Source organism: Coregonus clupeaformis, chromosome 11 (genome assembly GCF_020615455.1).
Source record: "Coregonus clupeaformis isolate EN_2021a chromosome 11, ASM2061545v1, whole genome shotgun sequence".
Classification (NCBI taxonomy): domain Eukaryota; kingdom Metazoa; phylum Chordata; class Actinopteri; order Salmoniformes; family Salmonidae; genus Coregonus; species Coregonus clupeaformis.
The window spans coordinates 18,066,902-18,093,598 of record NC_059202.1 but is presented as its reverse complement, the minus strand read 5'-3'; the positions used below and the strand labels follow the sequence as shown (position 1 = coordinate 18,093,598).

The 26,697-nt window shown below is 41.7% G+C and overlaps 1 protein-coding gene across 1 annotated transcript; it reads right to left on the bottom strand.

Moving 5' to 3' along the window:
- Positions 1–9,733: 9,733 nt before the first annotated feature.
- Positions 9,734–24,395, bottom strand: ankle1 (ankyrin repeat and LEM domain containing 1). The gene is made up of 9 exons (XM_041890879.1): positions 24,082–24,395; positions 23,556–23,708; positions 23,131–23,236; positions 22,284–22,407; positions 18,036–20,522; positions 14,162–14,336; positions 13,835–13,997; positions 11,868–12,000; positions 9,734–11,411 (listed from the first exon to the last, which is right to left on the bottom strand). The coding sequence occupies exons 1-9, from the start codon at positions 24,147–24,149 to the stop codon at positions 11,239–11,241; spliced, it is 3,582 nt and encodes a 1,193-aa protein (XP_041746813.1). The 5' UTR covers positions 24,150–24,395; the 3' UTR covers positions 9,734–11,238.
- Positions 24,396–26,697: the final 2,302 nt, after the last annotated feature.

The following is a 26,697-nucleotide window of genomic DNA, read 5'->3' as shown; positions in this document are numbered from 1 at the left end:
TGGAGTAGATTGAAGATTAGATGGAGTAGATGGAAGATTAGATGGAGGATTAGATGGAGGATTAGATGGAGTAGATGGAAAATTAGATGGAGGATTAGATGGAGGATTAGACGGAGGATTAAATGGAGGATTAGATGGAAGATTAGATGGAGTACATGGAAGATTAGATGGAAGATTAGATGGAGTAGATGGAATATTAGATGGAGGATTAGATGGAGTAGATGGAAGATTAGTTGGAAGATTAGATGGAGTAGATGGAAGATTAGATGGAAGATTAGATGGAGGATTAGATGGAGTAGATGGAAGATTAGATGGAGGATTAGATGGAGTAGATTGAGGATTAGAAGGAGGATTAGATGGAGTAGATGGAGGATTAGATGGAGTAGATGGAAGATTAGATGGAGGATTAGATGGAGTAGATGGAAGATTAGATGGAGTAAATGTAAGATTAGATGGAGGATTAGATGGAGGAGTAGATGGAATAGATGGAGGATTAGATGGAGTAGATGGAAGATTAGATGGAGTAGATGGAAGATTAGATGGAGGATTAGATGGAGTAGATGGAAGATTAGTTGGAAGATTAGATGGAGTAGATGGAAGATTAGATGGAAGATTAGATGGAGGATTAGATGGAGTAGATTAAAGATTAAATGGAGGATTAAATGGAGTAGATGGAAGATTAGATGGAGTAGATGGAGGATTAGATGGAGTACATGGAAGATTAGATGGAGCATGAGATGGAGGATTAGATGGAGTAGATGGAAGATTAGATGGAGGATTAGATGGAGTAGATTGAGGATTAGAAGGAGGATTATATGGAGTAGATGGAGTAGATGGAGGATTAGATGGAGTAGATGGAAGATTAGATGGAGTAGATGGAAGATTAGATGGAGGATTAGATGGAGTAGATGGAAGATTAGATGGAGGATTAGATGGAGTAGATGGAGGATTAGATGGAGTAGATGGAAGATTAGATGGAGTAGATGGAAGATTAGATGGAAGATTAGATGGAGGATTAGATGGAGGATTAGATGGAGGATTAGATGGAGGAGTAGATGGAGTAGATGGAGGATTAGATGGAGGATTAGATGGAGGAGTAGATGGAGTAGATGGAAGTTTAGATGGAGGATTAGCTGGAAGATTAGATGGAGGATTAGATGGAGTAGATTGAAGATTAGATGGAGTAGATGGAGGATTAGATGGAGGATTAGATGGAGTAGATGGAAGATTAGATGGAGGATTAGATGGAGTAGGTGGAATATTAGATGGAGTAGATGGAAGATTAGATGGAGGATTAGATGGAGTAGATGGAATATTAGATGGAGAAATTAGATGGAGTAGATGGAAGATTAGATGGAGGATTAGATGGTGTAGATGAAAATTAGATGGAAGATTAGATGGAGGATTAGATGGAGTAGATGGAGGATTAGATGGAGTAGATGGAAGATGGAGTATTAAATGGAGTAGATGGAAGATTAGATGGAGTAGATGGAAGATTAGATGGAAGATTAGATGGAGTAGATGGAAGATTAGATGGAGGATTAGATGGAGTAGATGGAAGATTAGTTGGAAAATTAGATGGAGTAGATGGAAGATTAGATGGAGTAGATGGAAGATTAGATGGAGGATTAGATGGAGTAGATGGAAGATTAGATGGAGGATTAGATGGAGTAGATGGAAGATTAGATGGAGTAGATGGAGGATTAGATTGAGTAGATGGAAGATTAGATGGAGTAGATGGAGGATTAGATGGAGTACATGGAAGATTAGATGGAGGATTAGATGGAGTAGATGGAAGATTAGATGGAGGATTAGATGGAGTAGATGGAAGATTAGATGGAGCATGAGATGGAGGATTAGATGGAGTAGATGGAAGATTAGATGGAGGATTAGATGGAGTAGATTGAGGATTAGAAGGAGGATTATATGGAGTAGATGGAGTAGATGGAGGATTAGATGGAGTAGATGGAAGATTAGATGGAGTAGATGGAAGATTAGATGGAGGATTAGATGGAGTAGATGGAAGATTAGATGGAGGATTAGATGGAGTAGATGGAGGATTAGATGGAGTAGATGGAAGATTAGATGGAGTAGATGGAAGATTAGATGGAGTAGATGGAGGATTAGATGGAGTACATGGAAGATTAGATGGAGCATGAGATGGAGGATTAGATGGAGTAGATGGAAGATTAGATGGAGGATTAGATGGAGTAGATTGAGGATTAGAAGGAGGATTATATGGAGTAGATGGAGTAGATGGAGGATTAGATGGAGTAGATGGAAGATTAGATGGAGTAGATGGAAGATTAGATGGAGGATTAGATGGAGTAGATGGAAGATTAGATGGAGGATTAGATGGAGTAGATGGAGGATTAGATGGAGTAGATGGAAGATTAGATGGAGTAGATGGAAGATTAGATGGAAGATTAGATGGAGGATTAGATGTAAGATTAGATGGAGGATTAGATGGAGGATTAGATGGAGGAGTAGATGGAGTAGATGGAGGATTAGATGGAGGATTAGATGGAGGAGTAGATGGAGTAGATGGAAGTTTAGATGGAGGATTAGCTGGAAGATTAGATGGAGGATTAGATGGAGTAGATTGAAGATTAGATGGAGTAGATGGAGGATTAGATGGAGGATTAGATGGAGTAGATGGAAGATTAGATGGAGGATTAGATGGAGTAGATGGAATATTAGATGGAGTAGATGGAAGATTAGATGGAGGATTAGATGGAGTAGATGGAATATTAGATGGAGAAATTAGATGGAGTAGATGGAAGATTAGATGGAGGATTAGATGGTGTAGATGAAAATTAGATGGAAGATTAGATGGAGGATTAGATGGAGTAGATGGAGGATTAGATGGAGTAGATGGAAGATGGAGTATTAAATGGAGTAGATGGAAGATTAGATGGAGTAGATGGAAGATTAGATGGAAGATTAGATGGAGTAGATGGAAGATTAGATGGAGGATTAGATGGAGTAGATGGAAGATTAGTTGGAAAATTAGATGGAGTAGATGGAAGATTAGATGGAGTAGATGGAAGATTAGATGGAGGATTAGATGGAGTAGATGGAAGATTAGATGGAGGATTAGATGGAGTAGATGGAAGATTAGATGGAGTAGATGGAGGATTAGATTGAGTAGATGGAAGATTAGATGGAGTAGATGGAGGATTAGATGGAGTACATGGAAGATTAGATGGAGGATTAGATGGAGTAGATGGAAGATTAGATGGAGGATTAGATGGAGTAGATGGAAGATTAGATGGAGTAGATGGAAGATTAGATGGTGGATTAGATGGAGGATTAGATGGAGTATGTGGAAGATTAGATGGAGGATTAGATGGAAGATTAGATGGAGGATTAGATGGAGTAGATGGAGGATTAAATGGAGTAGATGGAAGATTAGATGAAGTAGATGGAGGATTAGATGGAGTAGATGGAAGATTAGATGGAGGATTAGATGTTAGATTAGATGGAGGATTAGATGGAGGAGTAGATGGAAGATTAGATGAAGGATTAGATGGAGTAGATGGAGGATTAGATTGAGTAGATGGAAGATTAGATGGAGGATTAGATGGAAGATTAGATGGAGGATTAGATGGAGTAGATGGAAGATTAGATGGAGTAGATGGAGGATTAGATGGAGTAGATTGAAGATTAGATGGAGTAGATGGAAGATTAGATGGAGGATTAGATGGAGGATTAGATGGAGTAGATGGAAAATTAGATGGAGGATTAGATGGAGGATTAGACGGAGGATTAAATGGAGGATTAGATGGAGTAGATGGAAGATTAGATGGAGTACATGGAAGATTAGATGGAAGATTAGATGGAGTAGATGGAGTAGATGGAAGATTAGATGGAAGATTAGATGGAGGATTAGATGTAAGATTAGAAGGAGGATTAGATGGATTAGATGGATTAGATGGAGGATTAGATGGAGTAGATGGAAGATTAGATGGAGTAGATGAAAGATTAGATGGAGGATTAGATGGAGTAGATGGAGTAGATGGAAGATTAGATGGAGTAGATGGAGGATTAGATGGAGTAGATGGAAGATTAGATGCAGTAGATGGAAGATTAGATGGAGGATTAGATGTAAAATTAGATGGAGGATTAGATGGAGGAGTAGATGGAAGATTAGATGAAGGATTAGATGGAGTAGATGGAGGATTAGATTGAGTAGATGGAAGATTAGATGGAGGATTAGATGGAAGATTAGATGGTGGATTAGATGGAGTAGATGGAAGATTAGATGGAGTAGATGGAGGATTAGATGGAGTAGATTGAAGATTAGATGGAGTAGATGGAAGATTAGATGGAGGATTAGATGGAGGATTAGATGGAGTAGATGGAAAATTAGATGGAGGATTAGATGGAGGATTAGATGGAGGATTATACGGAGGATTAAATGGAGGATTAGATGGAGTAGATGGAAGATTAGATGGAGTACATGGAAGATTAGATGGAGGATTAGATGGAGTTGATGGAATATTAGATGGAGGATTAGATGGAGTAGAATGAAGATTAGATGGAGGATTAGATGGAGTAGATTGAGGATTAGAAGGAGGACTAGATGGAGTAGATGGAAGATTAGATGGAAGATTAGATGGAGGATTAGATGTAAGATTATATGGAGGATTAGATGGAGGATTAGATGGAGGAGTAGATGGAGTACATGGAGGATTAGATGGAGGATTAGATGGAAGATTAGATGGAGGATTAGCTGGAAGATTAGATGGAGGATTAGATAGAGTAGATGGAAGATTAGATGGAGGATTAGATGGAGTAGATTGAAGATTAGATGGAGTAGATGGAGTAGATGGAGGATTAGATGGAGGATTAGATGGAGTAGATGGAAGATTAGATGGAGGAGTAGATGGAGTAGATGGAATATTAGATGGAGTAGATGGAAGATTAGATGGAGGAGTAGATGGAATATTAGATGGAAGATGGAGTAGATGGAAGATTAGATGGAGGATTAGATGGTGTAGATGAAAATTAGATGGATTAGATGGAGGATTAGATGGAGGAGTAGATGGAGTAGTTGGAGGATTAGATGGAGGATTAGATGGAGGATTAGATGGAGTAGATGGAAGATTAGATGGAGGATTAGCTGGAAGATTAGATGGAGGATTAGATAGAGTAGATGGAAGATTAGATGGAGGATTAGATGGAGTAGATTGAAGATTAGATGGAGTAGATGGAGGATTAGATGGAGGATTAGATGGAGTAGATGGAAGATTAGATGGAGGATTAGATGGAGTAGATGGAATATTAGATGGAGTAGATGGAAGATTAGATGGAGGATTAGATGGAGTAGATGGAATATTAGATGGAGGATTAGATGGAGTAGATGGAAGATTAGATGGAGGATTAGATGGCGTAGATGAAAATTAGATGGAGTAGATGGAGGATTAGATGGTGGATTAGATGGAGTAGATGGAGTAGATGGAAGATGGAGTATTAGATGGAGTAGATGGAAGATTAGATGGAAGATTAGATGGAGTAGATGGAAGATTAGATGGAGGATTAGATGGAGTAGATGGAAGATTAGTTGGAAGATTAGATGGAGTAGATGGAAGATTAGATGGAGTAGATGGAAGATTAGATGGAGGATTAGATGGAGTATATGGAAGATTAGATGGAGGATTAGATGGAGTAGATGGAAGATTAGATGGAGTAGATGGAGGATTAGATTGAGTAGATGGAAGATTAGATGGAGTAGATGGAGGATTAGATGGAGTACATGGAAGATTAGATGGAGGATTAGATGGAGGATTAGATGGAGTAGATGGAAGATTAGATGGAGGATTAGATGGAGTAGATTGAGGATTAGAATGAGGATTAGATGGAGTAGATGGAGGATTAGATGGAGTAGATGGAGGATTAAATGGAGGATTAGATGGAGTAGATTGAAGATTAGATGGAGTAGATGGAGGATTCGATGGAGGATTCGATGGAGTAGATGGAAGATTAGATGGAGGATTAGATGGAGTAGATGGAATATTAGATGGAGTAGATGGAATATTAGATGGAGGATTAGATGGAGTAGATGGAATATTAGATAGAGGATTAGATGGAGTAGATGGAAGATTAGATGGAGGATTAGATGGTGTAGATGAAAATTAGATGGAGTAGATGGAGGATTAGATGGTGGATTAGATGGAGTATATGGAGGATTAGATGGAGTAGATTGAAGATTAGATGGAGTAGATGAAGGATTAGATGGAGGATTAGATGGAGTAGATGGAAGATTAGATGGAGTAGATGGAAGATTAGATGGAGTAGATGGAAGATTAGATGGAGGATTAGATGGAGTAGATGGAAGATTAGTTGGAAGATTAGATGGAGTAGATGGAAGATTAGATGGAGTAGATGGAAGATTAGATGGAGGATTAGATGGAGTAGATGGAAGATTAGATGGAGGATTAAATGGAGTAGATGGAAGATTAGATGGAGTAGATGGAGGATTAGATTGAGTAGATGGAAGATTAGATGGAGTAGATGGAGGATTAGATGGAGTACATGGAAGATTAGATGGAGGAGATGGAAGATTAGATGGAGGATTAGATGGAGTAGATGGAAGATTAGATGGAGTAGATGGAAGATTAGATGGAGGATTAGATGGAGTAGATGGAAGATTAGATGGTGGATTAGATGGAGGATTAGATGGAGTAGGTGGAAGATTAGATGGAGGATTAGATGGAAGATTAGATGGAGGATTAGATGGAGTAGATGGAGGATTAAATGGAGTAGATGGAAGATTAGATGAAGTAGATGGATGATTAGATGGAGTAGATGGAAGATTAGATTGAGTATTAGATGGAGTAGATGGAAGATTAGATGGAGTAGATGGAAGATTAGATGGAGTAGATGGAATATTAGATGGAGTAGATGGAAGATTAGATGGAGTAGATGGAAGATTAGATGGAGTAGATGGAAGATTAGATGGAGGATTAGATGGAGTAGATGGAAGATTAGATGGAGGATTAGATGGAGTAGATGGAAGATTAGATGGAGGATTAGATGGAAGATTATATGGAGGAGTATATGGAGGATTAGATGGAGTAGATGGAGGATTAGATGGAGGATTAGATGGAGTAGATGGAGGATTAGATGGAGGATTAGATGGAGTAGATGGAAGATTATATGGAGTAGATGGAGTAGATGGAGGCTTAGATGGAGTAGATGGAAGATTAGATTGAGTAGATGGAGGATTAGATGGAGGATTAGATGGAGTAGATGGAAGATTAGATGGAGGAATAGATGGAGTAGATGGAGGCTTAGATGGAGTAGATGGAGGATTAGATGGAGGATTAGATGGAGTAGATGGAAGATTAGATGGAGGATTAGATGGAGTAGATGGAAGATTAGATGGAGTAGATGGAGGATTAGATTGAGTAGATGGAAGATTAGATGGAGTAGATGGAGGATTAGATGGAGTACATGGAAGATTAGATGGAGGATTAGATGGAGTAGATGGAAGATTAGATGGAGGATTAGATGGAGTAGATGGAAGATTAGATGGAGTAGATGGAAGATTAGATGGAGGATTAGATGGAGTAGATGGAAGATTAGATGGTGGATTAGATGGAGGATTAGATGGAGTAGGTGGAAGATTAGATGGAGGATTAGATGGAAGATTAGATGGAGTAGATGGAGGATTAAATGGAGTAGATGGAAGATTAGATGAAGTAGATGGAGGATTAGATGGAGTAGATGGAAGATTAGATTGAGTATTAGATGGAGTAGATGGAAGATTAGATGGAGTAGATGGAAGATTAGATGGAGTAGATGGAATATTAGATGGAGTAGATGGAAGATTAGATGGAGTAGATGGAAGATTAGATGGAGTAGATGGAAGATTAGATGGAGGATTAGATGGAGTAGATGGAAGATTAGATGGAGGATTAGATGGAGTAGATGGAGGATTAGATGGAAGATTATATGGAGGAGTATATGGAGGATTAGATGGAGTAGATGGAGGATTAGATGGAGGATTAGATGGAGTAGATGGAGGATTAGATGGAGTAGATGGAAGATTATATGGAGTAGATGGAGTAGATGGAGGCTTAGATGGAGTAGATGGAGGCTTAGATTGAGTAGATGGAGGATTAGATGGAGGATTAGATGGAGTAGATGGAAGATTAGATGGAGGAGTAGATGGAGGATTAGATGGAGTAGATGGAGGCTTAGATGGAGTAGATGGAAGATTAGATGGAGTAGTAGATGGAGGATTAGATGGAGGATTATATAGAGTAGATGGAAGATTAGATGGAGTAGATGTAAGATTATATGGAGTAGATGGAGGATTAGATGGAGTAGATGGAGGATTAGATGCTTGATAAGAACTATGCTGAGCAACCATGTTTGTTTTTCAGAGTCATTTGACATATAGTCCCTTTTTAATGTTCATAAAGCCTGAGAATGATCATCCAGATGCCAAAATCATTCCTGGGCCTGTGTTCACAAAGTATCTCAGAGTAGGACTGCTTATCTAGGATCAGTTTTGCCTTTTTTAATCATGATAAATTAGACCTGATCTTAGATCAGCAGTCCTACTCTGATACACTTTGTGAATACCAGGGTTGGGGTCAATTCGAATTGAAGGCAGTCAAAGTTCAAAATTGAACTTTTGAAAATAAATATCTTCCACGTTTCAGTTTATTGACAAGTTATTGAAAATAGATGCCCTTTTTTTTTTTTCAATTATTGAATTGGAATGTCAGTTTACTTCAATTGGAATTGACCCCAACCCTGGTTTATACATGCCCAGATATAAGAGCCCCCAAGATATTGGCTCTACAGAATCTGAGGGTTGGAGTATGGAAAAGGGTTGATAACACCATGAGAACGATCGTCTAAGTGGTGTTCTACTAAAATACCACTAGAGGGAACTCTGATACAATCACCATCAAAATACCACTAGAGGGAACTCTGATACAGCCATCAAAATACCACTAGAGGGAACTCTAGTGGTCCTCTGTAGCACAATTGGTAGAGCATGGCGCTTGTAATGCCAGGGTAGTGGGTTCGATCCCCGGGACCACCCATACGTTAAAAAATAAATAATAATGTATGCACACGTCACCGTAAGTCGCTTTGGATAAAAGCGTCTGCTAAATGGCATATTATTATTGTTATTATTAACTCTGATACAATCACCATCAGAGCAGGACATTCAGACCACTGAATACAGTATGGTAAATGTGTGTACCCATTTGATGTTCACTGCTATATTATAATAGTTTTGTGTTTTAAATAATTACAATAAATGTATCGATATAAAGTACAGTGCATCTGTATGTCTAGTCATTACATGGTTCTTCAGGTCCAATAACCTGACTCCCATTGAAATCAAACTCTAGCTGGTTAAAGAGACTCGTACAGCAAGGCTAGCGTGTTCCTCATCGCTTAACAAGACTGTTGGAGAATCTCTACAGCATTTCCTTGATTCCTCATGTTCTCTCTCCTTGCCTCCTTCTCAAAACCCATTGGATGAGAAGGTCAGAGGTCCCGCCCCTCAGAACTTCTCATCCAATGGGTTTTGAGGAGGCAGCTAGGAGAGAGAACACGAGGAATCATAGGAAATGCAATTGGCGTTCTCCCATTGTTCAAATTATGCTGCAACGCAAGCACACCTTTACAGCCTATTCTTCAGGCCAATGCTGTTATATTGAACCGTCACGGTAAACTGAAATTAAAGATGACAAACAGTCAATTACTTCGGTATTTTCTTTTATAAGGACATCCTTACAAACGATAAAGAAAAAGCATGCTACATTGATGAAATCGTCTAGACAGTTGAAAGATTCTGTGGATGAGATGATTTGAACACGTCAACTTTTCGGTAGTTTGACATAGCACAATCAGAATGGCGATATAGCTACTGATATTGACATTTGTTTGGAAACTTCATTTTAACTATGCATTTATCATATCACTTGTTAAAGGGAAATAGTTAAATCGAGTTTATCTGTAATTGATTTGACCAAGGTAAATAACAAAACATGAAATCTTGCTGAATGAATCACCAAACAAATAATGAATATACTACTAGACAAAACAGAAGCTGCAACACTTCAATCCTCAAAATGTGTTTTTGCTTCCACCCAGTGTTTTGACCATAGACATACATTGGTTTTGACATACATTGGTTTTGACAAGATTCTTTTTTTTTAAAACAACAAAATAGTTTCTTTCCTATGTAGTGCTTTCATTCTGTCGGTAGACATTATCTACAAATACATACAAAATTATCATACTACTAACAATGCAAGCCTAACGATTTCCTGCTAAAGAAATACAAATGTATTTGCATAATATTTAATGGACGTACATATTTAACTGATGCTAAGGTAAGTGGGCAAGCTTTTCATATCAGTCTTTTTTTTTTTCCAATGACTAATTCTGGCTCTTTCTCAACTCAACTTTCCTCGATTCCTCACATCTCTCTTCGGGCTCCTTCTAAAAAACATATTGGAGAAGAAGGTCCGACAGGAAGTACCTTGGACCTTCTCTTCCAATGCGGTTGAGGAGGAGACGAGGAGATGGAACGGGAGAACTGACAAAGGTGACATGAGAAGCATTAGAGCTCCAAGATGAATCTGGTTGAAGAGCCTAGGTATGACATGGCCACAAAAAAATGTATAGGAATGTATAGAAAAATAAACTATATCTTGGTCCCGTGTTCCCACAAGCCAATCTCTTCTATATTAGTAAGTAAAACATTGACACTTTAAAAGTCCCAGTAGAGTAAAAAAAATGTGGTTTTCCTGTGTTTTATTAAATTCCCACACTGAGATTGAAATAATATTGTGAAAATTATGATAACGCCGTTTTAGTGTAAGAGCTGTTTGAAAAGACCGCCTGAAATTTCAGCCTGTGTTGGAAGGGATGGAACTTTGGGTCTTCCATGGTGACATCATCAGGCAGTAAATGAGTTCCAAACGGCTATGCCCACAGTTAGTTCAGTGTCCTCTCCCCCTCAGACCACTCCTAGATAGTCCTATCGAAATTCTTGCTTGAGAAATTGCTCTTTGCTAGGAAGCGATTTTCGACAATTTTAATCGAAAACAATCACAGCAAGGTACTTAATTGTTACCCAGAAATGGTTTGATACCGAGATAAAAACGGCTACATTGGACCTTTAAGCCCAAGTTTTGTCTGAAAAACACACTTTCATTTTCTGTTGGTGCAGTACCCAACTCTACCCTCTGGGGGTCACTACTGTCCCGCCCTGATATCAGGAGGTCTGAGCTGCCTCTCTCCCTCAGCCAGGAAGATCTGCATGGCTCGGTAGAGCAGGTGCACTCCCAGCTCCCTCTTCCTCTTCACCTGCCATGTGGACACCACCCCGTAGTAGTCGCCTCTCTTCAGGTTGGTCAGCATCTTCAACCCTGCAATGGGAAGATTTATTTTGTTTAAAACTGTTTACCTTATTTTGTTTCGTATATAGGTGAGTTCTTTTTTTTTTTTTTATACAATTTGTAGGATTAAAAAACCTTTAAATGACACTCAAAATTATAAATAAATGAGGAAAAAAATTTGACCTAAACACTTCAATTGCCATGTAGTTCAGGTAAGAATCAAAAGCATGCAGATAAAATCTCAAGACATCCATCTTAAAAACAGTACAACCAGGCGGTTTCCTGTCCATAAGGCGGTTTCCTGTCCTCGTCTCCCTTTCTTCACTGACCGTTACGAACTACACAAGTGAAAGGAAATTACCGAAAGGCATCCTCAATATCGACTTGTTTGTATTTTCAGATGAGTCAAAATGAAGGACAGGAGACAAGGAGAGAAAGCTACTTCAGACAACTGAGATGGGCCCCAAATAAAGAATGGCCGCTCACCAATGGCGTCCACCATGCAGGCCTCGCGTGTGTACGCCTCCACAGGGATGACGTTCTGGAAGCAGTGCAGAGAGATCACCCCCTGCTCGGCCTTCCACACCTGGAGGATGTGCTGCACCTTGGAGCACAGTTTCTGTCCCAAAATAGAAGGAAATACATGGACATTAATGTATGAGGTGGACCATACCCTAATTTCACATGACGTTACACATGACCATTACATTAGAACTTTCGTAGACATTGTTGTTTTTCTCTTGTTATACAGTTGAAGTCAGAAGTTTACATACACTTAGGTTGGAGTCATTAAAACTTGTTTTTCAACCACTCCACAAATTTCTATAGTTTTGGCAAGTCGGTTAGGACATCTACTTTGTGCATGACACAAGTAATTTTTCCAGCAATTGTTTACAGACAGATTATTTCACTTATAATTCACTGTATCACAATTCCAGTGGGTCAGAAGTTTACATACACTAAATTGACTGTGCCTTTAAACAGCTTGGGAAATTTGCTTTAGAAGCTTCTGATAGGCTAATTGACATAATTTGAGTCAATTGGAGGTGTACCTGTGGATGTATTTCAAGGCCTACCTTCAAACTCAGTGCCTCTTTGCTTGACATTATGTGAAAATCAAAAGAAAATCAGCCAAGACCTCATAAAAAAAATTGTAGACCTCCACAAGTCTGGTTCATCCTTGGGAGCAATTTCCAAACACCTGAAGGTACCACGTTCATCTGTACAAACAATAGTACGCAAGTATAAACACCATGGGACCACGCAGCCGTCATACCGCTCAGGAAGGAGACACGTTCTGTCTCCTAGAGATGAACGTACTTTGGTGCGATAAGTGCAAATAAATCCCAGAACAACAGCAAAGGACCTTGTGAAAATGCTGGAGGAAACAGGTACAAAGTATCTATATCCACAGTAAAACAAGTCCTATATATCGACATAACCTGAAAGGCCGCTCAGCATGGAAGAAGCCACTGCTCCAAAACCACCATAAAAAAGCCAGACTATGGTTTGCAACTGCACATGGGGACAAAGATCGTACTTTTTGGAGAAATGTCCTCTGGTCTGATTAAACAAAAATAGAACTGTTTGGCCATAATGACCATCGTTATGTTTGGAGGAAAAAGGGCGAGGCTTGCAAGCCAAAGAACACCATCCCAACCGTGAAGCACGGGAGTGGCAGCATCATGCTGTGGGGGTGCTTTGCTGCAGGTGGGACTGGTACACTCACAAAATAGTTGGCATCATGAGGAAGGAAAATTATGTGGATATATTGAAGCAACATCTCAAGAGATCAGTCAGGAAGTTAAAGCTTGGTCGCAAATGGTTCTTCCAAATGGACAATGACCCCAAGCATACTTCCAAAGTTGTGGCAAAATGGCTTAAGGACAACAAAGTCAAGGTATTGGAGTGGCCATCACAAAGCCCTGACCTCAATCCTATAGAAAATCTGTGGGCAGAACTGAAAAAGCGTGTGCGAGCAAGGAGGCCTACAAACCTGATTCAGTTACACAAGCTCTGTCAGGAGGAATGGGCCAAAATTCACCCAACTTATTGTGGGAAGCTTGTGGAAGGTTACCCGAAACGTTACAATTTAAAGGCAATGCTACCAAATACTAATTGAGTGTCTGTAAACTTCTGACCCACTGGGAATGTGATTAAAGAAATAAAAGCTGAAATAAATCATTCTCTCTGCTATTATTCTGACATTTCACATTCATAAAATAAGTGGTGATCCTAACTGACCTAAGACAGGGAATTTTTACTAGGATTAAATGTAAGGAATTGTGAAAAACAGAGTTTAAACGTATTTGGCTAAGGTGCATGTACATTTCCGACTTCAACTGTAGGTCTTTGTAGTTCCTCCTGTCGGTTGGTTGTATTGTACCGGACAGTATTGGTGCAGTGGGATTGGGTTATTTGTCTGTCAAACAGTTAAAGACAGTGACTCCAACCTTAGAAGTCTTATCTCCTCTGTGGTACTCCAGAGCCTCGTACAGATGACTGTAGGGTCGGGAGCGCTTGCCCTTGCCCACGTAGAATATAGCGCTGATGAAGGTCTGAAAACACTCCAAAGGGCTCATGGAATGACTCCGATACGGTAGGTTCTTGGTTACTCTGATGTAGGAAAAGGCAGGAAAAGGAAGTGACATTGTCTAAAATTAATTGCACCCATATTGGAGGAGAAAGTCCAAGGTGAACCTCTCCCCGCCGGCTTTAAGGTGAGAGGATGCAAGGAATCAAGGAAAGAGTGATGGAAAAGCTAAACGATTACAACTGACCTGGGGTCCAGTAGCAGGTAGTTGAAGCTGGACTTGATGACACCTTCCCGCCACTTCCTGTTTTGGTCTGGTTGGTCAAACTGCTGGCACAGTGCCAGCTCGTCGGCCTGGCAGTTGGGCAGCACCAACGTCCGCAGGGCCACACACAGCTCTGGACTGTGTCCCTGTGCAGGACCTAAACATACATAGCTCAGTCAGTCACCACAGCAGGAAAGAGTAGCATTTTCATAAGTAGTAATAGTTAATTGGATAATCTTTAAAAAAGGTAACTAACCCAGGTATGTAGTGGTGAAAAATCAGAAGGTGGGTAAACACTGAAGTAACCAACCACTTTACGCTAATAACTAACTTGCACCAAGTCTGGAACCCTTAACAGCTTCTACCCCCAATCCATACGACTGCTAAATAGTTAATATAGCTACCTGGACTATTAGCTACCTGGACTATCTGCATTGACCCACTAACTTTTTTGACTCAGCACATAAGCTGCTGTTACCGTTTATTATCTATCCCATTGCCTAGTCACTTTATCCCTACCTATATGTACATAAACTACATTACCATAAGTATGTGGACACCTGCTCGTCGAACATCTCATTCCAAAATCATGGGCATTAATATGGAGTTGGTCCCCCCTTTGCTGCTATAACAGCCTCCACTCTTCTGGGAAGGCTTTCCACTAGATGTTGGAACATTGCTGCGGGGGACTTACTTCCATTCAGCCACAAGAGCATTAGTGAGGTCGGGCACTGATTTTGGGGCGATTAGGCCTGGCTTGCAGTCGGTGTTCCAATTCATCCCAAAGGTGTTCAAATGGGGTTGAGGTCAGAGCTCTGTGCAGGCCAGTCAAGTTCTTCCACACCGATCTCAACAAACCATTTCTGTATGGACCTCTCTTTGTGCACAGGGGCATTGTCATGCTAAAACAGGAAAGGGCCTTCCCCAAACTGTTGCCACAAAGTTGGAAGCACAGAATCGTCTAGAATGTCATTGTATGCTGTAGCGTTAAGATTTCCCTTCACTGGAACTAAGGGGCCTAGCCCGAACCATGAAAAACAGCCCCAGACAATTATTCCTCCTCCACCAAACTTTACAGTTGGCACTATGCATTTGGGTAGGTAGCGTTCTCCTGGCATCTGCCAAACCCAGATTCGTCCGTTGGACTGCCAGATGGTAAAGTGTGATTCATCACTCCAGAGAACGCGTTTCCACTGCTCCAGAGTCCAATGGCGGTGAGCTTTATACTACTCCAGCCGACGCTTGTCATTGCGCATGGTGTTTTTAGGCTTGTGTGCGGCTGCACGGCCATGGAAACCCATTTCATGAAGCTCCCGACAAACAGTTATTGTGCTGACATTGCTTCCAGAGGCAGTTTGGAACTTGGTAGTGAGTGTTGCAACTGAATACAGGTGATTTTTACGCACTACGCGCTTCAGGACTCAGTGGTCCCGTTCTGTGAGCTTGTGTGGCCTACCACTTCGCGGCTGAGCCATTCCTCCTCCTAAATGTTTCCACTTCACAATAGCAGCACTTACAGTTGACCGGGGCAGCTCTAGCAGGGCAGAAATTTGACCAACTGACTTGTTGGAAATGTGGCATCCAATGACGGTGCCATGTTGAAAGTCACTGAGCTCTTCAGTAAGGCCAATGTTTGTCTATGGAGATTACATGGCTGTGTTCTCGATTTTATACACCTGTCAGCAATGGGTGTGGCTGAAATAGCAGAATCCACTAATTTGAAGGGGTGTCCACATACTTTTGTATATATAGTGCATCTACCTCAATTACCTCGGTACTGGTACTAATACCTTGTGTATATCCCCAATTTATCGTTACTCATTGTGTATTTATTATTACTTTTCTATTATTTCTCAATTTTCTCTCCGTGTTGGGAAGAGCCCGTAAGCATTTCACTGTTTAAGGCGTCCTCATGCTTTCCGAAACAGTTCGGAACAGTTTGTGCATATATTATGATGACATTTTGTGATGTTTTGGTCTTCGGCAAGGGTTTTTTCGGTGGTTCGTCCACACAAGCGTTTGTTTGCGTTTGGTCAACAGTAGGGATTCTTCAATTAAGTTTGTTGTCATTCAACGAAAAAGGAATTGTTCATGAAAAAAAATGTCACTTGAGAAATGCTGAACCAAACATCTTAGGTGTAAGATTGCGCGACTAAGATCTCCTCAACAGAAACGTCAAAATTAAATGACAGATTTCATGAGTTACAGTGGCTTGCGAAATTATTCACCCCCCTTGGCATTTTTCCTATTTTGTTGACTTGCAACCTGGAATTAAAATGGATTTTTGGGGTGTTTGTATCATTTGATTTACACAACATGCCTACCACTTTGAAGATGCAAAATATTTTTTTATTGTGAAAAAAAAACTTGTGTGCATAACTATTCACCCCCCCAAAGTCAATACTTTGTAGAGCCACCTTTTGCAGCAATTACAGCTGCAAGTCTCTTGGGGTATGTCTCTATAAGCTTGGCACATCTAGCCACTGGGATTTTTGCCCATTCTTCAAGGCAAAACTGTTCCAGCTCCTTCAAGTTGGATGGGTTCCGCTGGTGTACAGCAATCTTTAAGTGCTACCACAGATTCTCAATTGGATTGAGGTCTGGGCTTTGACTAGGCCATTCCAAGACATTTAAACGTTTCCCCTTAAACCACTCGAGTGTTGCTTTAGCAGTATGCTTAGGGTCATTGTCCTGCTGGAAGGTGAACCTCCATCCCAGTCTCAAATCTCTGGAAGACTGAAACAGGTTTCCCTCAAGAATTTCCCTGTATTTAGTGCCATCCATCATTCCTTCAATTCTGACCAGTTTCCCAGTCCCTGCCGATGGAAAAACATCCCCACAGCATGATGCTGCCACCACCATGCTTCACTGTGGGGATGGTGTTCTCGGGGTGATGAGAGGTGTTGGGTTTGCGCCAGACATAGCGTTTTCCTTGATGGACAAAAATCTCAAATTTAGGTCTCATCTGACCAGAGTACCTTCTTCCATATGTTTGGCGAGTCTCCCACATGCCTTTTGGCGAACACCAAGCGTGTTTGCTTATTATTGTCTTTAAGCAATGGCTTTTTTCTGGCCACTCTTCCATAAAGCCCAGCTCTGTAGAGTGTACAGCTTAAAGTGGTCTTATGGACAGATACTCCAATCTCCGCTGTGGAGCTTTGCAGCTCCTTCAGGGTTATCTTTGGTCTCTTTGTTGCCTCTGATTAATGCCCTCCTTGCCTGGTCCGTGAGTTTTGGTGGGTAGCCCTCTCTTGGCAGGTTTGTTGTGGTGCCATATTCTTTCAATGTTTTAAATAATGGATGTAATGGTGCTCCGTGGGATGTTCAAAGTTTCAGATATTTTTTTATAACCCAACCCTGATCTGTACTTCTCCACAACTTTGTCCCTGACCTGTTTGGAGAGCTCCTTGGTCTTCATGGTGCCGCTTGCTTGGTAGTGCCCTTTGCTTAGTGGTGTTGCAGACTCTGGGGCCTTTCAGAACAGGTGTTTATATACTGAGATCATGTGACACTTAAATAAAGTCCACCTGTGTGCAATCTAACTAATTATGTGACTTCTGAAGGTAATTGGTGTCACCAGATCTTATTTAGGGGCTTCATAGCAAAGGGTGTGAATACATATGCACGCACCACTTTTCCATTATTTATTTTTTAGAATTTTTGAAATAAGTTATTTTTTTCATTTCACTTCACCAATTTGGACTATTTTGTGTATGTCCATTACATGACGAATAAAATGTTATTTACATAATCACATAATCAACAGTGTTTACCCCTCAGTACATGTCTGATCTAACCTTAATGACATCATCATGAAATTTGATTGAGAGTTAACACAGATGAAAGGGAACATTACCTTGGGGCTGGTCCGGCAGTTGTTGTTGTTGAGTGGCCGGCTCCAGCAACAGCCGCCTCAGCCTCTGCATGTACACTGGCCGGGTGCGGCTGCTTATGGGTCCCGGACTCTCTCCCATCTCCACAAGCCTGCGTCTCAGCTCCTTGTCCGTCAGCCCTTTGGTCTCTGACCACTCCTGAGCCACCACGGGCTCCTGGTTCTCCTTCCCTTTGGCCACCGTGCCTCTGCCGCCCTGCAGGGAGCGCCAGTCGTACAGCACCGTCTCCTCGCTGCTGGACGTGCTCATGCTGGAGCTGAGTGAGGTGTTGGCCGCAGGTGGGACGTGGGTCTCGATCAGTTCGTGACCCTGCTCCGTGTCCGTGTAGAGGTACTCCACCGGTTCCTCCAGGTCCGGGACTAGAGGACGTCCGCTGGGGGTGTAGGAGAGGCTGGCCAGCCGCTGGGGCTTGTGAAAGCTGGGGAGTCGGCTCATGCTGTAGCGCGGAGTGCATCCTGGGGTAGAGGGGTGGTGACCTCTCTTTGGAGAGAAGTAACTGGAGCTGGATGAAGATGGAGTCTGGGAACTTGACAGCGATGAGCTTGAGTCGGCATCCTCTGTGGTCCAGGATTCTTCCACTCTTGGCCCAAAGCTACCAACTGTCCCCTCCTTAGTAACTGCATCACTGGAGCTGGACAAATCGTCGGTTAGAAATTCACCACCTTCAATAACGTATTTTCTCGGATAAGTGGGTAAAAGCTCTACGTGAGGATCTTCAAAAGAGTCATTATCCAGTAGAGAGAATTTGTCAGCTAAACTTGGAGTTATGATGACTGTGTCTGCCATTGTTTTAGAGATGAGGGTGTCAGCTTGGCTGGCACTAACACAAGAACCCTGACCTCTGTCATCCTTAGTGATGATGAGGGTGTCCGCTTGGCTGGCACTGACACATGACCCTTGACCTCTGTCGGCTCCGAGAGTGCTAGATTGAGTCTCCTGGCTCTCATAGATGACAAATGAGTCCCCAGAAGTACTACCTGTCCTGTTTCCAGAAAAGACAGGGGTGCGACTACGCCCGCCTGGCGTGTTGTAAAAGACGTTGTCGCTGCCTTGCGACTTGATGTTTTGGCGGCGTGTGCGTGTCGGTGTAGGCAAGGTCTGCTCAAACAGCGAGGAGGTGGACAGGAGGCTCTCGGGGGTCTTGCTGTTTCTTACCGAGCAGCGACTCAGCCTTGAGTGCGTCCTACCAGTGACAAAGGGACTTGGGGTCAGAGGCAGGTCCTCCTCCAATGCTAGAGTAGAACCAGATCTGGGAGTGTATTCAGTCGGTGTTGTTGACAACTCTTCCACATTACCCGCTGAGACAGCAGCTGGAAATATCTCTTCACAACCTGGACCTTTGGTTGGAGATATTTTATCGGACAATGTGAGGTTATCTACCACGCCTGGTAGTTCTTCCATGGCTGGTTTTGACCTCTTTGAGCTGTTGGGAGTTTCAGTCAGTCTGAATTCATCAGTATCTACATTGTTAGTGTCCATGGGATTGTGTGTGTGTTTGTCGTCTTCGACACCTCTACTTTTAACTTTACGCTCCTCTTCAGAGGGTGAGACCCGCCTGGGGGACGCCTCCAGGGTCGTAATGTAATGGTCACTATCACAGCTACTGTACCTACTAGCTCCACTGCTGCTGCTGCTAGCAGAGCCACACGATGGTCGTTCAGGGACCTTCACTTCTTCTACCAGGTTCTCAATGACTTCTCCGTTCTCTTCCTCAAATGGGAAGTGTCCAACAACTGTTTTTTCCATGTCAATCTCAGTGCACTCATTATTATCATCCTTGGAGAAAACAAACACATGTTCAGGGGACGTGACGTCGATCCCCTGGTAATCTAGGACGGTGGCCATGCGCTCTGGATCCAGGAACTCAGAGTATTCCGAGAAGTCGAGGGTACAGTCTTTAGAGTGGGGAATACCCTGACCCCCTGGCTCCTGCCTGAGAGATTCTGAACTAAAAACAGGGAAGTATTCGTCCACTTCCTCTCTGAAGCTCACACTCTTGCGGCTCGCGCGTCGTGATAAGCAAGGAGGGAGTGGGTCCAACTGAGGAGAGAGTCTGTTCCCAGTTGCAGGGAGGTGTAGGTCTACATCCTGAGGCGGATGTAGCGCACTGCAGTCAGTGAGTGGTACGTCCTCCTGAAGTACAGGCAGTGCAGCTCTGGGACCTGCGACGGACATACGAGTGCTTGATAACACTGATGGAGGATCCCAGTCAGAGTCCATGTCCCACTCATTGGTGTTAGGGTTAGATTTATAATCAGATGCCCCTGAATGGGGTCCTCCTCTCCAACTGTGCCTGTTGCTAATAGCAGACAGTTCAAAGAATGAGGTCTGACGCGTGCTACTCAGTGGGCCCTCCCCAAAGTCACTCAGCAAGGACAGGCTGTGAGAGCTAACACTGCAGTGTTCGGATTCAGTGTAGCTTGACGCATCACCTTGGCCATTGTAAACAGCTGCAAAAAATAGAAAGGACAAAGTAATGAGACTCTTATTATCAGACTCTTATAATAACATACGATTTTATCCAAGACATCTATTTAAAAAAAAATACATTTTTAGTTATTTAGCAGACGCTCTTATCCAGAGCGACTTACAGGAGCAATTAGGGTTAAGTGCCTTGCTCAAGGGCACATCGACATATTTTTAATCTCGGGGATTAGAACCAATGACCTTTCGGTTACTGGCACAACGCTCTTAACCACTAAGCTACCTGCCGCCCCCATCTATGTGACCCGAGGGAATTGAACCCATGACCCCGACGTCGTCACATGACCCCGGCGTCATCACATGACCCTGGCATCACTAGCATCATGCTCTTACCAACAGTGACACGTCACAGAGTTGTGTCAATGTGAAGCCGATGCAGTGCCTTGCAAAAGTATTCATCCCCCTTGGCGTTTTTCCTATTTTGTTGCATTAAAACCTGTAATTTAAATGGATTTTTATTTGGATTTCATGTAATGGACATACACAAAATAGTCCAAATTGATGAAGTGAAATGAAAAAAAATAACTTGTTTCAAAAAATAAATAACGGAAAAGTGGTGCGTGCATATGAATTCACCCACTTTGCTATGAAGCCCCTAAATAAGATCTGGTGCAACCAATTACCTTCAGAAGTCACATAATTAGTTAAATAAAGTCCACCTGCTTGCAATCTAAGTGTCACACGATCTCAGTATATATACACCTGTTCTGAAAGGCCCCAGAGTCTGCAACACCACTAAGCAAGGGGCACCACCAAGCACCATGAAGACCAAGGAGCTCTCCAAACAGGTCAGGGACAAAGTTGTGGAAAAGTACAGATCAGGGTTGGGTTATAAAAAAATTGCCGAAACTTTGAACTTCCCACGGAGCACCATTAAATCCATTATTAAAAAATTGAAAGAATATGGAACCACAACAAACCTGCCAAGAGAGGGCCGTCCACAAAAACTCAAGGACCAGGCAAGGAGGGCATTAATCAGAGGCAACAAAGAGACCAAAGATAACCCTGAAGGAGCTGCAAAGCTCCACAGCGGAGATTGGAGTATCTGTCTAAAGGACCACTTTAAGCCGTTCACTCCACAGAGCTGGGCATTACAGAAGAGTGGCCAGAAAAAAAGCCATTGCTTAAAGAACAAAATAAGCAAACATGTTTGGTGTTCGCCAAAAGGCATGTGGGAGACTCCCCAAACATATGGAAGAAGGTACTCTGGTCAGATGAGACTAAAATTGAGCTTTTTGGCCATCAAGGAAAACGCTATGTCTGGCGCAAACCCAACACCTCTCATCACCCCGGAAACACCATCCCCACAGTGAAGCATGGTGGTGGCAGCATCATGCTGTGGAGATGTTTTTCCATCGGCAGGGACTGGGAAACTGGTCAGAATTGAAGGAATGATGGATGGCGCTAAATACAGGGAATTTCTTGAGGGAACCTGTTTCATTCTTCCAGAGATTTGAGACTGGGACGGAGGTTCACCTTCCAGCATAGTTATGCACGCTCAAGTTCTGTTTTTTTGTCTTATTTCTTGCACAATAAAAAATATTTTGCATCTTGAAAGTGGTAGGCATGTTGTGTAAATCAAATGATACAAATTCCAGGTTGTAAGGCAACGAAATAAGAAAAATGCCAAAGGGGGTGAGAATACTTTCGCAAGCAACTGTATATGCAAGCAACTGTATATGTATAATGAACTATTAGCATCACAAATCATCTGGACAATGTCTTACAGTACTGGAATTGAGGCAGATCTTCCTCCTCTGTGTCCAACGACTGAGACTGGTACTCCTGAAGGAGGTGAGCACATCTGCGGTTGTCCTGTTGTTTTGCCAGATCACCTGGTTTGTTCCCATCCTGCCGAGAGACGACATAAGGAGTAGGTGAGGCTGTTTTCCATACTGTAAACGGGGGGGGGGGTTTATGAAGAAGGAAAAAGTGGTGATTGTTTCAAAATCTTTGTCCAGTGTTAGAGCAATTTCACGGTAACACAGTGACAGACTCCGATTATTATCGTTTTTTTTTATTATGTAATGTTTGTTAACAGAATGACGGCACAAACCGTTATTCTGTTACATACTTCGCATCTGCGCTGTTCTTCAAGTATATGTGTTTTTGCAAAAATGTTCAGTGGTAAAAGTAGTCATTTTGCATAGAGTTGTATGGTTTGTTGAACTTTGCAATCATAGGATTTTTTTTTACATACATTTTAAAGTGAACATTCTCTGTCACTATGTTACTGTGGAATTGCCTTGTAATAATGAACACCACACCAGAACAACTCAAAGTAGGCGAGAGACAGGGAGACACAGAGAGACAGACAGATAGAGAGAGACACAGAGAGACAGACAGAGAGAGAGACAGACAGAGACACAGAGACAGCGTTGTTTTAAGTTGTTTTACAGAACACTATACAGAAGAACATAGTTAATATGAACATAGTTAATATGAACCTCCTGCTTTCTTGTGAATACTTACAAGTCTTACAGTAACGTAACTCATGTCTACTGTAGCCTACATTTTAAACACAAGTGCAAAAAAAATCTGAGTGAAATCAGACTAAAGGGTACCCTCTCCCACCTGATCCTTTAAGTTAGCGTTCCCTCCATTCTTTAACAGCAGTTTGAGATTCTGACAGCAACCCCATAACGCTGCTATGTGCAGGGCTGTCAAGCCATCCGAAGACCTGGATTGGGGGGGGGGGGAAATGACATTTGATGTAAAGCTTTGCTGCATGCATGCTTATGACATGTTATAAGCATGCAATGGCGCCGACAGACATGGCAGCTCCGCTTCTAGCTCACAAGCATTTCGCTACACGTGCAATAACATCTGCTAAATATGTGTATGTGACCAATAAAATTTGATTTATATAGCCATGTCACAAGATGTACGGAATATGTCTAGCTATACAACATAATGGCAAGCAACACGTTACGCACATTGGAAAAACAGTTGATAACATTGTTTTACAGTAGAGCCTATTTAGTTGAATTTAGGCCTACCTGATGTTGGGGTCTGCCCCATGTTGTAGAATTAATTTTAGGCAGCGTATACTTTTCTCAGTCTCTTTTCCAACTGCCAAATGCACAGCAGCAACACCTTTGCTTCCGACAAGATTGGGATTTGCTCCTTGTGCGAGAAGAATCTGTACGGTTCTAAAATAATGTTCAGAAAATAGTAATGTTATTGTTTTGTCATTCGAGGGTGTTACATTGCATGTATGTCAATGGTTAAAACTTGGTATAAACCTTATTGACAATAAGGTTAAGTTAAACAGACATATAACTAAATAGTTAACTATGGGTAACGTTAGTTAGATAGTTACCGTTACCTTCTGACAGTAGCAAAGAAAATGATCTGTGGTAGCCTAGTATCTCTGGCACTTCTCATGACTCCAATGCTACATGCTTGCCATAGTTGTAAGTTATTATGGAGTTACTGTGGATCTACTAGCTAGTAACGTTAGCGTAGCACAGATGGATACTATTTGGTAGTAACTAGTTAGGTAAAGATATGACAGCACATTACCTTGGTTCTCCATCGTTCACAGCTTTGCACAGCTGTGTTGCCAGACTGGTCCTCCTTCGATGATGCATGACTAGCGTACTTCTGCAATATTTCGTTTGGTCATCAAAGCTATTAAGTTATCTAGCTAACTAAAAACCTGCAATTGAAGTTCTCGTGCACGTTGGATGCAATTTCATTGAGATTGATCCGCTTTGTATATTCATGTATGTTTTTGCCATTTTGATAAACACAAATACAGCTAGCTAAAGTGTTTAGCTACCATTTCATCTTCGATTTCCTTTCTTGGTTTCTCTGGTTGAAGTTCCCTCCAAGTACATAAAACCCGCCTACTTCTTATTCTTCTTGCGCGTTTCCGGCAGACTAGATGCTGTTTTGCGTATCGCTGCCTTTCTCAGGTCGGAGTGCGAATTACACATTTAAATATCTAATAGACTCACACCCCTAGGTGCAGGCTGGTGGATTATAGAAATCGCAACAGTTTCCTATGCTATTTCGCTATGCCTGTCATTTGAGGCCAAAATTGTTACAAGCAAAAATGTGGTTACACTCAACTCAGCCATCTCACAGAAAAATGTCCTCCTATCCTCAGCATACCGCCTGCAATATAACATGACATGCTTCACAGTCTCTACCTCCCCACATTCCTCACACTTCCCATCTGGGTGTTTCCCCACTAACACTAACCCACTTCCCAATCCACAATGACCCAACAATCAGCCATGTCAACAGAACCCCATTCCTCCGTTAACTCTCCAGATACCTGACCTTCCCCACAGAATTCTGGATAGAGAAAAACTGCCTTCCCAGCTCTCTCTCTCCCACTTAAAACCTGCCTATTTTGCATAGAAAGCCAATATCCCGCCTACAAGTAATACCTATTGGGTAATCTAGCATATGTCAGCATTCGGCCCAATTAGACTTTACCATCAAATCTGGGTGGCATGTATGGGGTGCATCTCAATATAATGGAGATGAATCCTTTCCTTGTTTCGTTAGTTATGATTTATTCTTAAATATTCTTTCACCATGTATAGATCAGTCAATATTTATTTAGCTAGCTATAGATCAGGGAAGGATATGAGACCAGAGTACAGGCCACTTTATGTCATCAATGATGAAATGTATGGCTCCATTCCAATAGTTTTGTATGGCTCCATTCCAATAGTTTTGTATGGCTACATTCCAATAGTTTTGTATGGCTACTTTCCAATAGTTTTGTATGGCTACATTCCAATAGTTTTGTTTTTACAGCTCCTTTCCTTTATCCCAGCGTTTCCCAAACTCTGTCCTCGGGACCCCAAGGGGTGCACGTTTAGTTTTTTGCCCTAGTACTGCACAGCTGATTCAAATAATCAAAGCTTGATGATTAGTTGATTATTTGAATCAGCTGTGTAGTGCTAGGGCCGAGGACTGAGTTTGGGAAACCCTGCTTTATCCCATCCTTTTTGAATAATGATATAGCACATAATCTACTCGAAATAAATACCTGGCTACATGTACAGTACCAGTCAAAAGTTTGGACACACCTACTCATTCAAGGGTTTTTCTTAATTTTTTACTATTTTCTACATTGTAGAATAATAGTGAAGACATCAAAACTATGAAATAACACACATGGACTCATGTAGTAACCAAAAAAGTGTTAAACAAATCAAAATATATTTTATATTTGAGATTCTTCAAATAGCCACCCTTTGCCTTGATGACAGCTTTACACACTCTGGGCATTCTCTCAACCAGCTTCACCTGGAATGCTTTTCCAACAGTCTTGAAGGAGTTCCCAAATATGCTGAGCACTTGTTGGCTGCTTTTCCTTCACTCAGCCGTCCGACTCATCCCAAACCATCTCAATTGGGTTGTGGTCGGGGGATTGTGGAGGCCAGGGCATTTGATGCAGCACTCTATCACTCTCCTTCTTGGTCAAATAGCCCTTACACAGCCTGGAGATGTGTTGGGTCATTGTCCTGTTGAAAAACAAATGATAGTCCCACTAAGCCCAAACCAGATGGGATGGCGTATCACTGCAGAATGCTGTGGTAGCCATGCTGGTTAAGTGTGCCTTGAATTCTAAATAAAAGCAAGTCCCTTCTTATTATTGATGTCCTTTAGTAGTGGTTTCTTTGCAGCAATTCGACCATGAAGGCCTGATTCACACAGTCTCCTCTGAACAGTTGATGTTGAGATGTGTCTGTTACTTGAACTCTGTGAAGCATTTATTTGGGCTGCAATGTCTGAGGCTGGTAATGAACTTATCCTCTGCAGCAGAGGTAACTCTGGGTCTTCCTTTCCAGTGGCGGTCCTCATGAGAGTCAGTTTCATGATAGCGCTTGATGGTTTTTGCGACTGCACTTGAAGAAACTTTCAAAGTTCTTGACATTTTCCGTACTGTCTTAAAGTAATGATGGACTGTCTTTTCTCTTTGCTTATTTGAGCTATTCTTGCCATAATATGGACTTGGTCTTTTACCAAAGAGGGCTATCTTCTGTATACCACCCCTACCTTGTCACAACACAACTGATTGGCTCAAACGCATTAAGAAGGAAAGAAATTCCACAAATTAACTTTTAAGAAGGCACACCTGTTAAAAGAAATGCATTCCAGGTGACTACCTCATGA

Bases quoted from the DNA above. Each gene is read 5' to 3' on its own strand.
- ankle1 (XM_041890879.1), bottom strand. From the start codon at position 24,149: ATGCATCATCGAAGGAGGACCAGTCTGGCAACACAGCTGTGCAAAGCT. The intron at 23,237-23,555 runs GTAGGCCTAAAT...CCCCCAATCCAG, and splicing joins GGGGCAGACCCCAACATCAG to GTCTTCGGATGGCTTGACAG. The intron at 14,337-18,035 runs GTAATGTTCCCT...ATGTATGTTTAG, and splicing joins ACTGCCGGACCAGCCCCAAG to GTCCTGCACAGGGACACAGT.